Consider the following 13,524-nt stretch of genomic DNA (forward strand, 5'->3'; position numbering starts at 1 on the left):
ACTGTGGCCTGGCTGCCACCCATCCTGCTCCTCCCAGCCTCCTCCTGCCAGCAGCCCATCCCAGAGGTGCTGCTCCCCTTACAAGCCTTACCTTGCTTAGCAAAAACTGCAGCGTCACTCTGTTCCTTGGCTGTGCAGCATGCAAGAAACTGGCTGAGTGCGTCTGGTGGTGGGAGTGGAGAGCAGTGGCCCAAAACCTGGCAGCGTCGAGGAACTCTGTCAGGGTTGGTACTGTGTGTTTTCTCCAGCTATGCGAAGAGGGGATCAAAGCACACATCCATATTTCTTGCAGGGAAAACCAGAAATCGCAAGCCCTTTGGAAGAAGGGGGTTCCTGGGAGGTAAACGGAGGAGAAAGGCTGGAGATCAGGAAGCTGGTTAGGAGGTGGCTTTGGAAAGAGTGAACACCTGGAGAGAAATGGGTAGCCCTCACAAAGGCAGCAGCTTGGTGAGCAGTGAACAGGGGCACACAGTGGGAAGGTTGTGCCTCTCTGGCAATTTCTAGGCCTTTACTTATTTATTTTTCTAAATAATAAAGACTAGCTATGAGGAGGGAAGAAAAGAGGAGCAGGCATTTTGGTTAGTAAAAACAAACCCTTCAAGTGCTGCAGGGCACGAAGCTGGGTGCAAGCTTTACAGATTAGACCCGAGGTAGGATAAAACCAAGCAAGCGACAAGAGCCACAAGGAGCAGCAGCACCAGCAAAGTCCCCAAACCCAGAGTGTACTTTCTACTTGGAGGAAAAACCAGGGCGTGGGGAGAGGGGAGCAAAGGATTCTGAACAATATCACTGCTTCTCTGTGTCTGCGGAAGGTAAAGTATCCCCAAGAAAAAGCTTCTGACGTGGCTGCAGAACATGTGTAAAGACAGTGGAGTTGCTCTCTCCTAGTTAACTACAAAAATGAGAGGAACAAAGAAGTCCACTAACTGGCACCTGCAAGGATGAGGAAGGGGAATAATCACCCGATACAGAGGATGTGACATTCATGGATGGAACAGAAAAACAGCAGGAAGAAATAACGTAACTCATGTAAGTTTGAAAACTTTATTTCAAATTACCCATGGTTTCCTTTTATATTACCGGTGTGCTAGAAGTTCACACTACTGGCAGAATACAGGCAATGTAAAATATACAATACTCAGACACATTTATGTGTAACAGACTTAGAAATTATGGAATGTATTTACAGACATACAGCATGGGATGGAGCTTTAAAATCCTTTACTCTATTAATTACACGTTTACACTGTTTTCAGAAATAACAAAATTAGATCACTTTGTAAAACATCACAGTATCTATACAAAAGCATTTTTTAATGTCCAAATTCACCTTAGAAGTCCTCTGTTCCTAAAACATTTTTTCAAATAACCATTTATAGGCATAAAAGGATAAAAATACCATTTGCCAACGTGTCACAACCAAGAACAAGAGGTGTCCTTGGCGCTGTAAGAAGCTGTCTCAGATTCATTTTAAACAGGCTGCTGTGCTGGGGCCGTTACAAAAGGCTCCCCTTCAGCAGGGAGAGACCCAAACCCTGGGGGGGTTTTGCTGCCAGGGCTCCCGTGTGCCTGCACCGGCTCTGCCTCAAGCATGTAACCCTGCTGAGCATCAGATGCTGCCCAGCACTTGCCATGGCTCACGGAAGGACAAGTGGCACAGGGGAGTCAGTGTAAACACCAGCAAGCATGACACACTCAGGTGGATTACTCCTCCAACACAAATGCCCCCTCTTTGCTTTGTCATACGAAATAGGATTTTGTATGTGTTCTCTTTAAAATATTCTTTTCAAGGGATACAACAAAAATTGCACATAAATACACCAAAAAATCTGCACCCATTTTGCAAACAAGAACTGAAGTTGGGTTTGGTATAACACATTAAATTAACTGTATGATGAAACTTCAGGTTTGGATTTTGTTCCTAAACATCTAGTCAAGATTTAGTGCTTGCCAGGATGAACATGCAGGATCGTTAATGCCAAACTGATATGGTCACATACAGTGAAACTGCCAGAGGAAACCAGGGCTTAGCACAGAGCGAGTGATGGTGGAGGTAGCCCCTGCCCAGCCAGGCCACTGCTGCTACTTACCCAAGCTCTGCTGTCGCACACACACTGCCTGGACAGAAGGGGAGCTGCCTGCACCAGGCACAAGGGCAAATGGCCTTTTCTTGCTGTCCAGACTCAACCCACCACCCCATTAACTCCTAAAAACTAGTATTAATGAAACGCCAAACTTCCACCAACCTGAACACTGTTAGGCTTCACCTCCCTTAAGTGCTGGAAGCTGGACCGGAGCAAAGAGCACACCCCCACCACCCACAAAGGGTGTGCCAATAAAAGCAACTCAGCCCTGTAACAACACAAGTGACCTGATGATGGACACTGATGAAGTCAGTGCCCTCTTCGTTCAAATTCTGGGCAGCGACAAACACACACAGAGCGTTTGTGGTCCGTACTGTTTGCTTGTGAGTGGCGGAACCTTCCACCCAGCAAACCACAGCAGACTTCAGACACTTTGAGGTAATCCTGTGAGAATTACCAGCACTCCTTGCAAGCGACATTAAGTGAAATACAAGATCTAACCGAGGAGGAAAGTGTCTGTGTGGGCTGCTCTCTTCCTACACATGGCATTTTCATTTCCTGCCAGGCTCAGGGCAGCGCACATACCCAGTGTGAAAAGGCTTCTCTTCAGCTGCACAGTTTGAAATACCCTTTGGGTGTTCTTCTCCACTCACAATGTGATCAACCATCTACAGATGCCAGTAAGGAGCAACTGGAATAATTACGTGAAATAAGGGATTCAACACTCACCACAATGGACCTTGAAAGAAATACATGAAGCAAAATGGAGTGGAAACAAAACTGCAAATCAGAAGGGGGAAAATCCAGCTAAGCCCAGTCCTTAGCAGTGCTCCCATGGGAGGTTTACTTCCACAAGAATGCCTGTTAGCCAGCCTGCTCCCATTTCTTCTGTTATTATCCCTATGAAATCCTTCTGGTGTATTCTGCTTCAAATATATTCCCAGATGGAATACCTCCAGCGCCTGAGGTTGGTTTCAGACCCCATGCACCATGTGTTTATTAGTAGCAGAACATTCTGGGATGCTTTAAATGGGCCAAAGCAAACCAAAGGAAGTGCATGGGTGAGAACTAGATTTTGCAAGGTCTTGGGGGGGCGGGGAGAAAATACCATAGGTGTTTTGTTGTTGTGAGCTTGGCCTCAGCACTAGGACCAGAGCACATGGAGCTGGTCTTTGTTTTGTCAGAATCATCTGTCCAGAAAAATGTGAAACCTATTGGCTACCTCTCCCATTGCTGTATATTGAATTTCCATTTTCACATTAAGGAAAAAGGAAGTGATGGTAGCTCTGTAAAACCAGTGAGGCTCTCTAATAAACTCTCAACAATAAAAGGCTAATTTAAAGCCCTGTCGAGCCTACAAAAGAGAAGCTACCTTTTGTAACAGACCCTGTTTTGACAATACACAGCCCACTGCGGAAATTCAGTAACTGTGTTCTTAAAATGATGAATTTCTCAGTGGCTGGGACACTCACCAGTGCTGGGATGGCTGCAGGGGATGCTCCTGTCCCTAATAAACCCTTTGATAAAGGGTTGCCAAGGATTATTAGCACAGCAGGCTGCGATTCTTTGCACTGCAGTGAAAAATAGAGAGGTGGCTCCTGATGACATCTAGTCATCGTTCAGCAAAACCACTGATTAACCAAACACATCCCTACTTGACCAGAGGGGCAGGTGAGAGAACAGATGTGATCTCTCTCCACTGGTGTTGGGAAAACTGTCAGATAAAGATGTGTTAAAAACCCAAACAGAAAGTGAACCCAGCAAGAATGCTGATGTGATTAACACGATTTGAACAGTTCTGATTTAGTATCTTTGACTAAGGCGCTTTCTTGCAGAGAAAACACACAGTATTTCTCCCCCTTGAGAAAAAAAAATTAATCAGTTTTCCTTTTTTCTTCAAATTTTAAGCGATGAGGATGTGCCAACGCAAGTTACAGCAGCAGGAGGATCGACCCTGTCCTCAAACACTGCAGGTAAGATTGTGTGTTGCGATTTTTTAATATATATAATAGAAATAGCTGCTCTCTGGAGGCAAAGAAATTCCCCCTTTTTGAACCCTGTGAGGAGGGAAAGAATTTTTCCCATGTGCCCATTGCAGCAACATCCTTTTTTAACAATGAATTCCCCTAGGAATCTCTTTCCAAGCTATACCCATGTCAGCAAGGAATTCCCTACCCTCTTCCCAATGAACTCTGTTTTCTTTAAATAAGGGGCAAAATACTGTTAATAAAACGTTACTGGAAACTGTTGTGATCTCCAAAAAAAATGGAGAAATGAAGTAAAACATTCCTGTCAGGAATCACGGAAACTCGTTTCCTTAGAACAGAGCTCTGTGTGTTTGGATGCACTGCATGGGCAGTAAAGTCTTCACGTCCTTCTGCTTAGCCAAGGTAACCCCAAAGGTCCCGGAGGTCTTTACACAGCAGACAAGTGGTGAAGTTGCTGCTGCTTTGGGGGTGCCAGCTCCAGGAGCGCCTGGACAGTCACAGCTACCTGTGTCAAACCCTTCTCTTCTAAAATATGTAGAGGCAAACATAATTGCTCCTGAATGGGGAACAAAACAAAGACAAAAACAAAATGGATGAAAAACACTCAACTGAAAAGAAAGAAAAAATTAAGCAAAAGGTGACTATGAAATGTTATGGACAGCCAGCACACACACACACACACAGGTACGACATGAAACCCCTGCTTGTGGCTACACAACCATGAACTCCACTCTCAAAGAAGGTGGCCTCGGGCTAATCCTTGTGTTCATTTCTCAGAGAACTGTACAAATGAGAACCTGAAGAGGACTGTGGGAGGTGTGGGGAACAGCAGGTTGCTCTGTCTCTGCCCACACTGAAACAGCAGCAGATTATGAAACCAAAAGCAGATGAACTTCAGGAGGAGACAGCTTTCCCTCAGTGTGATGAGCCCACCACCACATGGAGCAGGAAAGGAACCATGGCCTCCTTTCCAGAGCAACACTGCCTTTTTGAGGAATTCCTCCTGTTTAGCTATCAAACGTGAGGACAGACATGCTTTAAAGCAGAGAATGAACCACTACCACTTATCGACCTCCCAGAAGTACACCCGCCTAGCAGGTTACCTCCAAAATCATCCTGAGGAATAAGAGTAATACGCAAAATGCAAGAGAGGTTTAAAAGTGTTTATTAATAATTGTGCTGTTCTCAGCCTAAGACGTATTTAAAGTCTCATCCTACATCAGTCCTTGGCACATCCTGGCCATCCTCACTCCACAACAGTCAGGATACATGTCCTGTATTTGTAGAAAATAACCAAAGTGTATCCTTCCTACAGAACTACATTTCACATGTTATTTCCACAGCAACCTGCCTTCCTCCACTTGTTGACCCTTTACTGAGTTTGGATGCTAAAGAAATCCTTCAGCATAAACAGCAGCAGCCAGCACTCCTCCCGCAAAGCTCAGGGTGGAGAGAGAACAAATGAAACCAGGCTGAAATTCTCACAGTAAACCATATGACCAGGCTGAAATATGTTTTTCTTCCAGCAAATTTGTGTTATTTTGAAAAAAGTGTGCTTTTTGTGAAAATACCTGTAAACTCGAGCAAACATGCCTTTTTTCTTCTGTGTGCAAGCAGGTAAGAGGAAAAGCTTTGGAATGAATCCATACAACAGTCAGTTGTGACAAGCAAAATTTAGAAACTGGAAGGCACTGTTAGTGTAAAGCCCCTTGCAGCTTTTAACACAGTGTTCATTAGAAGAAGTTACAGGACATAGGAACTGAGTTCATTTTAGTTCACACCAGTAAGCAGTGCAAAAATAGCTTATTTAGAAATAAAACTATTTCCCCCTGTCAGAGGTCCCCTCTTTGCTCAGAAGTGCTTTGCTTGGACAGAACACTGTGTGTGATTTGGAAAGAGGGCATCGACTCCTCTAGCTGCTTCTTTGTTAAGCACTCACTCTGTGTTACAAGGGCTTGCAAGACCCACGTCCACGTAACACATTTTTACTGGTAGCAACCACAAGTGCAACTGAACTCCTGTGTATCTTAAACTGTTTCAGAGCTGTTGCCGGGTTAGCATCGGAATCCTAACACCAGTTACACTGGGCTGACAAGCCATTTACTGTATTTTCAGATGTAACAGAAATATATTGAAAACACATTTGTCATTAAGCCATTTCATTTAACACTTACCTGTCACTAGTCTCTGAACAGAGTTCCCTGAATCAATCTACACTCTGAGGAGACATGGTCTTTTACACATCACATGGGGAGTGCCCTGAAGTACTGAGGTGTCCCTGAGACATTAAAGCATTAAAGCACCAGGATGCTTTTCCTGGGGAGGGAAAAGCTTTGAAGCTTTATGGAAGACTACCTGAGTTTTGTATAACAGTGAAGAGTCATTGTGCAACTGGGACTTGCATTTCTGCAACTGTATGATACAAAGGTTTCTGAAAATTACAGGGTGGGAGGAAGATGCATGGAACAAGCATGGGTTGGGCTGCCCACAATCAAGTGGAAACTCAAGAAGTTTTTGTTAAGTTTTATCCAGAGCACAGTAAAATGCTACGGCATTCTGTGGCATCCGACAGAATTTTAAGGGATTTTTCCTTCTGTGACAGAAAAAAAATTATTTCAAAGTTGTTAAAAAGTGCAATTTCTCTGAAAATTTCCTCCTTGATCTCTTACAAAGCTCACGTAGCTCAGGATTCACTGACAGCTACTGTGCAAATCCTGACTCAGAGTAATACATCAGTCTACAAATATAAGAAATCAAATGCTCTCGGAAGCAGCGTAAGGGTATGGAAAAAGAAAAACCAGCTACAAAGTCCTGTGGATAAAACTTACCAGACCATGCCTCCTAGGACTGTGAGATCTCATCAGGATCACTGATGTTGGAAAAAAAAAGCAACTTTGCCTTCTTTAACATTTTTCATCAGATAAATTCTCAATCAATTTACCAGGGTGGGTGCAATTCCCATTATACAGGTGGGAAAACTGAGGCACAAACTGACAGCACCGTTTTCCCAGGACTACATCACCTGTTGGCAGACTATAGCATGCACCCACACGTCCTAACCTCTGTGCCTCACTCTAGCTCCCAGACAGCGCTTCCTCCCTTGTCACCTGCTAAATATTGACACAGCAAATACAAATGTGGATTATGTCACAGACGGTCGTGTGGGTGCACCAGTGTGTTCACACGTTGTACTTGTCACCTCTGTCCCATCAGTGGGAAGTAAAGCACTTCACACACACAGTCTTGACAAAAACCAAAATCCTTTCCCAAGCACTGGAGTGACAGAGGGAGGAAGCGGCGACACTATCCTTCAGCTAGAGAAAAAAGACCCAGCGATAGAACATACAGAGCGTTAGCATTAGAGTACAGTAAAACACCACAAAGCCCCAGAGCTGAACGGAAAGGGAGACAAGACTGGATTCTTCTGAATCTGTCCCCAGGGAAAGAAGAGTCTCAACTGTTCTTTTAACGCTGAGGTTTAGCTGAAGAATGTCAGAAGGGGAACAAAGATTGTCCTGTCCAGAGTGTGTGAGCAAGAAGGGAAAACAGACAGAAAAAAAAGGTCAGTCAGTTAGCTATAGCAACATCCATGAAGCAGTTATCAGACATCTCAGATACAGCCTACATAGTCAAGAAGCATATCACAGCTGGTTAATTCGCACAAAGGAATCCGCAAGACTCCCATTGCAAAGAACAGACCTAATGCAAACATTTAGTGTTCGGTGAGGTGCCTGTCACCTGTGTACAGCTTAAACACGTAACTATTCCTTGTTGTTAAAAACAGCAGTTCACACACGCCTTAGTGAAAACCATTTTTCTCCAGGGGACACTGCAGGCACTGAGCACTCACCAACACTAAGTCTCCATATGTATCTTAGTTAATGAAAACAGCAGGACAAGGGTAGTCTGCAGAAATACCTTTACTAATTAGAGTTTAAGTGTTCTGCAACTATTCCCAATGTGTATCTTTTCCCTTCCTTTCACCCAGGTAATAAGTGTAAATCAGTGGAATCTAGATGCACAGATTAATCTGTTCAACTGCCAGACTCTTTTGATGCAAGGGCTTTAACTTGCAAAGTTCTGTAAAGAGCTGTGGAGCCTGTAATTACCATTTTCTAAAAGCAGTCTTCCTCTTAGTGTTTCTACATAGATCTGTATTTCATAAAGCCTTTTATTTTTGTAATGAGACGTTAAAGGAAAGGAAATACCTGCAGGCATCTCTAAAAAAAAAACATGCTAGGCTGTCAGGCCATTCTTGCATATCTTATATTCACATATCAGCAGATATGTAATGTAGACATGTGAGAGCAACTTCAGAGTTGGTTGGGTGGGGCTATTTCAGTAAGCTTCCCCAGAGACACTCTCCTTGAACTCTTCCACATTAAAGCAAGAGATATGAGAAAATCAGAGGGGTCCTGGACTGTAGGTGCAGCAGATGGAGCAGGCTGCATCTATAAGGGCCTCTTTCTTGACTGGCTTTTTTGTTTGTTTGTTGTTAAAGGTGGGTCATTTCAGTGATCTGCTCCGTATCGTAATCTCATAAAAATCACACCTGCATGTTTGAGGGAGCTGTAATTAGGGAAGCTGGGATGGAATTGAACAACTTTGCCTCAGGCAAATTTATATTGTGTAGTTCTGCCGGGAGTAAAAATCTGAAGTCCTAGGGTACCAAAATAGTGCAGGATCTGAAAGTGCTAATTATCACTTACAACTCCCTACCACATTCCAAGGCAGTTCACCACTGAGTCATGTGGAATTGCAAGGCATTTGATATATATGATATCCTAAAAGCCCAATGGTTAAAATGCCTTCAAGTGAACTATCTCAACACACCAAAAAATACTGCATGACTGACTTGAAAACAGTGGTTTTAGAAACAACTGGGAAATGAGTGCCTGGGTCTACTTTTCCTTTTCACAATACAGAAGAAAAAAACCAGCACCTACAGTAGAAACGCTAACGCTTAGCAATATAAGAAACAAAATTAATTAATGCACTAGAAGAAATACTAAGAAAAACATGATGTATCAAAGTTATTTGTGCTGACACAGCTGCTAAGACAAAGTGGAAAGGACAGGATAGCATAAAACAGGGTAACTGGAGTCAGATGGACTATTTTATGTTCCCATCTCCTAGATCTTCCAAGTTTCAGAAGGTGACAAGGAGTATCTGAAGATGGATTTCTACCACTAGTATATAATGAAAGAATTAGGATCTATGCAAAGATAGCTACCATCACAGAAAGGCCAGTAATACTGTGACTTGTTCGTAAGACAGTAAAGGTATCCATGTAAGAGAATTATTCTGAAGGAATGTGAAAAGCTTTGGGAAAAATAAAACATGCAAAACATCATCCAAATTTTATCCCACTTATAAGCTGTCAGATATCTAATACTGTAGTTAGAAACACCTTGCAGTTCTAAAGGCAGACTTGAACTGCATCAGCTATTATGAATTTGAGGGACAACAGTAAGTAAGACCTCTGATATACTAAATCTGACCTCATTTAGCTCTGGAAGATTATACAAGCTAATTCTGATCTATACCACAAGACATACCTTATACCTGCACCTTCTAAGCTTTTAGTAATTTTGTTTTCATCCAATCTTTCAAAGAAGGTTTTATTTTCCGAAGCATCATACAAAACTGCACCTGAAACATTATATCAGGATAGCAGGAATACGTACCTGAGGCACTCCAATCCTCCTGCAAGCTTCCAAGAAATTCTCCACATTTCGTCTGCATTTTGCCATTGTGAGTTTAGGCTGCAAAGAAGGAGGCAGGCGCAGTGCTTGTTATTGGCAGGATTTTAAAAAAATCTTAATTTTTTATTTAAATCAAACTCCTAATAAATCTCTTTGCCAAAAACTTACTGCACTGACCTAAGCTTGTCTAATTCAAAGCAGGCTCTGTTTAAGTTTGCTTTTCTTTAGAATTTCAAAGCCATTTTATGCAAAGCTAATTTAGGAATTCTGGATGTTGATTAAAAAAGACAATTTTAAGCTGTGCATTATTTAGACACAAGGTGCTATGAAACTGGCCAACACCCTTAGTGACCACAATATAGCAATTTAAAAAATATACTTTGAATGAAACGCATGGCTTCCATGCTGTGATTTCAGAGCAGTTTCATGATATGAAGCAATCTGGAGTCTGTTCTGGATGACTACAATACAAGAACATATAAATCTCAAACTGTGCTTCAAATAACAAAGAGATTAAAAAAAAAAAAAGGCAGGCTGTTAGATGTAACCAGAACATAATGGGAGAAAAGTGGAACTGAAGCTTGCTGCTTGTAGACGTGTCTGATGTAGCTGTTTGAAGTGCACTCACCAGCATTTTTTTAAGCAAGCTTTTTTCTACAGTTAGCTTGCACAGCTCTGCACATACAGACCATGGCACAGCCCCTGTCTCCTTTCTATTCGTGAAGCTTATTCTTTTCTGGTCAAAGAGACACAGGCTTCCTGCTCCTTTGAAAAAGCTACCCAGAGTCTACACAGCAGCAGGCAGCAGCCTCTGCGGGTTCAGTCCTTTTCCACAAATGGCAAGGATTCTGCCGTATCCCCTCAATGTGCCACATTTTCCCCATCAAGAAAGCAGGTTAGTTAGTGCTGACTTCTTTCGCCCCAAAAGACGAAGGGAATACAAAGATTACATTGTAACTGAGGAATGACATGATGCCTCTTCAGCTCCTGGAGCCACACAGCTAATGGCTGCACCCTCCTTGGGATTAGTATGACAAAGCCATGATTTACACAGAATATTCAACAGCACATAAAACCAGGCCATTGAAGAGATACTCTCAATGACGTAAGTCTTCTGAATAGCGGCTGTATGCCTTTTCTCTTAATGATTCCACAATCTGCCTAAAATGTTGGCATGTCCAGTTCAATCATTCTCAAAGCAATGAAGACATTTGCTTGTTCACATTAAGTCCAAGGGAGAGGAACCACAATGATATAGTAGGCAGCCCTGTAAGTGCCAGTTCAAATTCCAGCCAACACAATGACAGACTTCAAAATAAGGAAAAGCAAACATGACAGGCATGTTTCAGCTTCTTCCCACAGGAACAATCTCTAAAGGTGCATAACAAGCAGTCTGCCTGTTCCTAATACGTTTAAGTAGCTGACCCTAAGCATCTTCACTGAACTTTCTAACTTCCACAAATACAGATTAGGTAAATGATCTGCTACTGTCTCCCAGTTCTTGACCTTTCTCTAGTTCTGTGCTTTCCCTATGTGATACACAGTGACCTGCATCCTGAAATCTATTACCTTCACTGCTTTCCCAAAGCACTGCAGATAGCCAGGGTCAGAGAAACAACTTCAGACATTTTCAAACTTCTCTGTTTGCAGTGTGTCTGCATTTCCTTCCTTGCTCTCAACAGGAAAAAAGGTTGTATCTGGGGACTATTATCACAAAGGTATGACTGGATTTGTTTTGTTCCAGGAGATGCTGTTCTCCTAGTAGCTTGAGTGCGCTCTGCTGAAATTCCTAAGCAGAGGAATTTGTAGTGCTGTGGACATACGAATCAACTTGATTTCTCTGCCTGTTTTTACTGTCTTACGCAGTGGAATCCTAAAAGTGGTAGAGAATATTCTATTTCACTACTATCTGCTTTTCTTAACTTCTCAGACCTTCTGATAGAATCATAGAATAGAATCATAGAATAGTTAGGGTTGGAAAGGACCTTAAGATCATCAAGTTCCAACCCCCCTGCCTTGGGCAGGAACACCTCGCTCTAAACCATATCACCCAAGGCCTCGTCCAACCTGCCCTTGAACACCACCAGGGATGGAGCATTCACAACCTCCCTGGGCAACCCATTCCAGTGCCTCACCACCCTAACAGGAAAGAATTTCCTCCTTATATCCAATCTAAACTTCCCCTGTTTAAGTTTTAACCCATTACCCCTTGTCCTATCACTACAGTCCCTAATGAAGAGTCCCTCCCCAGCATCACTGTAGGCCCCCTTCAGATACTGGAAGGCTGCTCTGAGGTCTCCACGCAGCCTTCTCTTCTCCAGGCTGAACAGCCCCAACTTTCTCAGCCTATCTTCATATGGGAGGTGCTCCAGTCCCCTGATCATTCTCATGGCCCTCCTCTGGACTTGTTCCAACAGATCCATGTCCTTTTTATGTTGAGGACACCAGAACTGTACACAATACTCCAAGTGAGGTCTCATGAGAGCAGAATAAAGGGGCAGGATCACCTCCTTTGACCTGCTGGTCATGCTCCTTTTGATGCAGCCCAGGATCTTTTGATCTTTTGAAATATCCTATTTCAGTTTTCATGCTGAACTCTTATTCCACTGATTTTCAAGTTGATGGATGGAGGACTTGAAAATGTTAACAATTTCTTTTAATCTATGTTAGAAGCAATTTCATATAAGTGAAGCAAACACAAATACAGTTTCTTTTGATGATGCTATAGACCTTTTTTAGACAGAACAGATGGTTATTGTTTGTCATGTACATTCACAGAGGAGAATGCTGAATTTAGCATTTGTCTAGGTTATGGGACTTTGTTGGATGTTATTTTGGATACCTATAAAATCCTATCATTATTCCATACTTACAACAGCAGGTGAGGGGACGTGAATGCTGGGAACAGATCGGGGACGCACGTGATTAGCTAAATGGCACAGAACAACACCATCAGTGAGAGCTGCTCCAAGATCACTGGGTAACGACACTTTCAACCGTGATTCTATATTCTGCAGAAAGATGAACATGGACACACAAAAAGTAAGAGCTGGTTTCCTCCAGCTGTTTCATTCTACAGAACACTCTGTATGAGGCAGAGTGCTTGCACTACAACTCCGTCTGTCCTCATGACATTTCCAAACGGCTTTCTGAATAACATCAAGGAAAGCTCTGCACACTACTGTGGCCCAGAGCTGACCATAATCTGGGAGCAATTGAGTTCAATGATGAACAGTTTTCATTGTACAGCAGCAGGGACTAACACAACCATTATTCAAAAATAATGGAAATCAGGGTCTAGAAATAGTGTTCCTGATCTTATGTAGTCTCACATAAAGGTTCTGTCAAGGGAAGTGAAAATCACTGTCATTGTGGGCTGGAAGACAACACAGTTAACACAAGTCAAGACAACATTTTTGCCTTTAAATAAAAACCTGAACTACTTGATGTAAACAGTTAGCATTTATGTAAGGGAATGAATACAAATTCTGTTCAGCCATTTAATCTTATTTCAAACATTGTGTGAATTTCACTGAGTTGTTACGCTGTATCTACTTTGTCAAAAAAGATTTAAGCATATCTGGCAAGCAGAACAAGACAGACATTCTGAGATAACAAAGAGGGGCTTTGCAAACAGCACCAAGTTCTGTTTTGCTTTAAGATAACTTTCTTCTTTTAGAGAGATTGTCCTTACTTTAAATGTTACGAAGAGAAAGAATTCTCTCTGTCCATCTGGGATGCTTATAG

At 42.6% G+C, this 13,524-nt stretch overlaps 1 protein-coding gene across 9 annotated transcripts in view; it reads right to left on the minus strand.

The window, feature by feature from the left end:
- Positions 1-4,015: 4,015 nt before the first annotated feature.
- Positions 4,016-13,524, minus strand: part of LRCH3 (leucine rich repeats and calponin homology domain containing 3) — a 66,787-nt gene continuing 57,278 nt past the window's right edge. For 8 of the 9 annotated variants that reach the window (XM_061348803.1, XM_061348804.1, XM_061348800.1 and 5 more), the window contains 3 exons: positions 12,651-12,788; positions 9,760-9,837; positions 5,222-7,587 (listed from right to left, as the gene is read on the minus strand). In XM_061348803.1, coding sequence (XP_061204787.1) covers positions 7,387-7,587; positions 9,760-9,837; positions 12,651-12,788 — 417 coding nt within the window. In that variant the 3' untranslated portion in view covers positions 5,222-7,386. Of the gene's footprint in view, positions 4,629-5,221; positions 7,588-9,759; positions 9,838-12,650; positions 12,789-13,524 lie in introns of those variants that run through there. The other variant, XM_061348802.1, reaches the window with a different exon arrangement.

The sequence above is a fragment of the Neopsephotus bourkii genome, unplaced genomic scaffold, assembly GCF_033783945.1.
Source record: "Neopsephotus bourkii isolate Nb327-2 ecotype Australia unplaced genomic scaffold, CSIRO-AGI_Nbou_v1 NB_369, whole genome shotgun sequence".
Classification (NCBI taxonomy): domain Eukaryota; kingdom Metazoa; phylum Chordata; class Aves; order Psittaciformes; family Psittacidae; genus Neopsephotus; species Neopsephotus bourkii.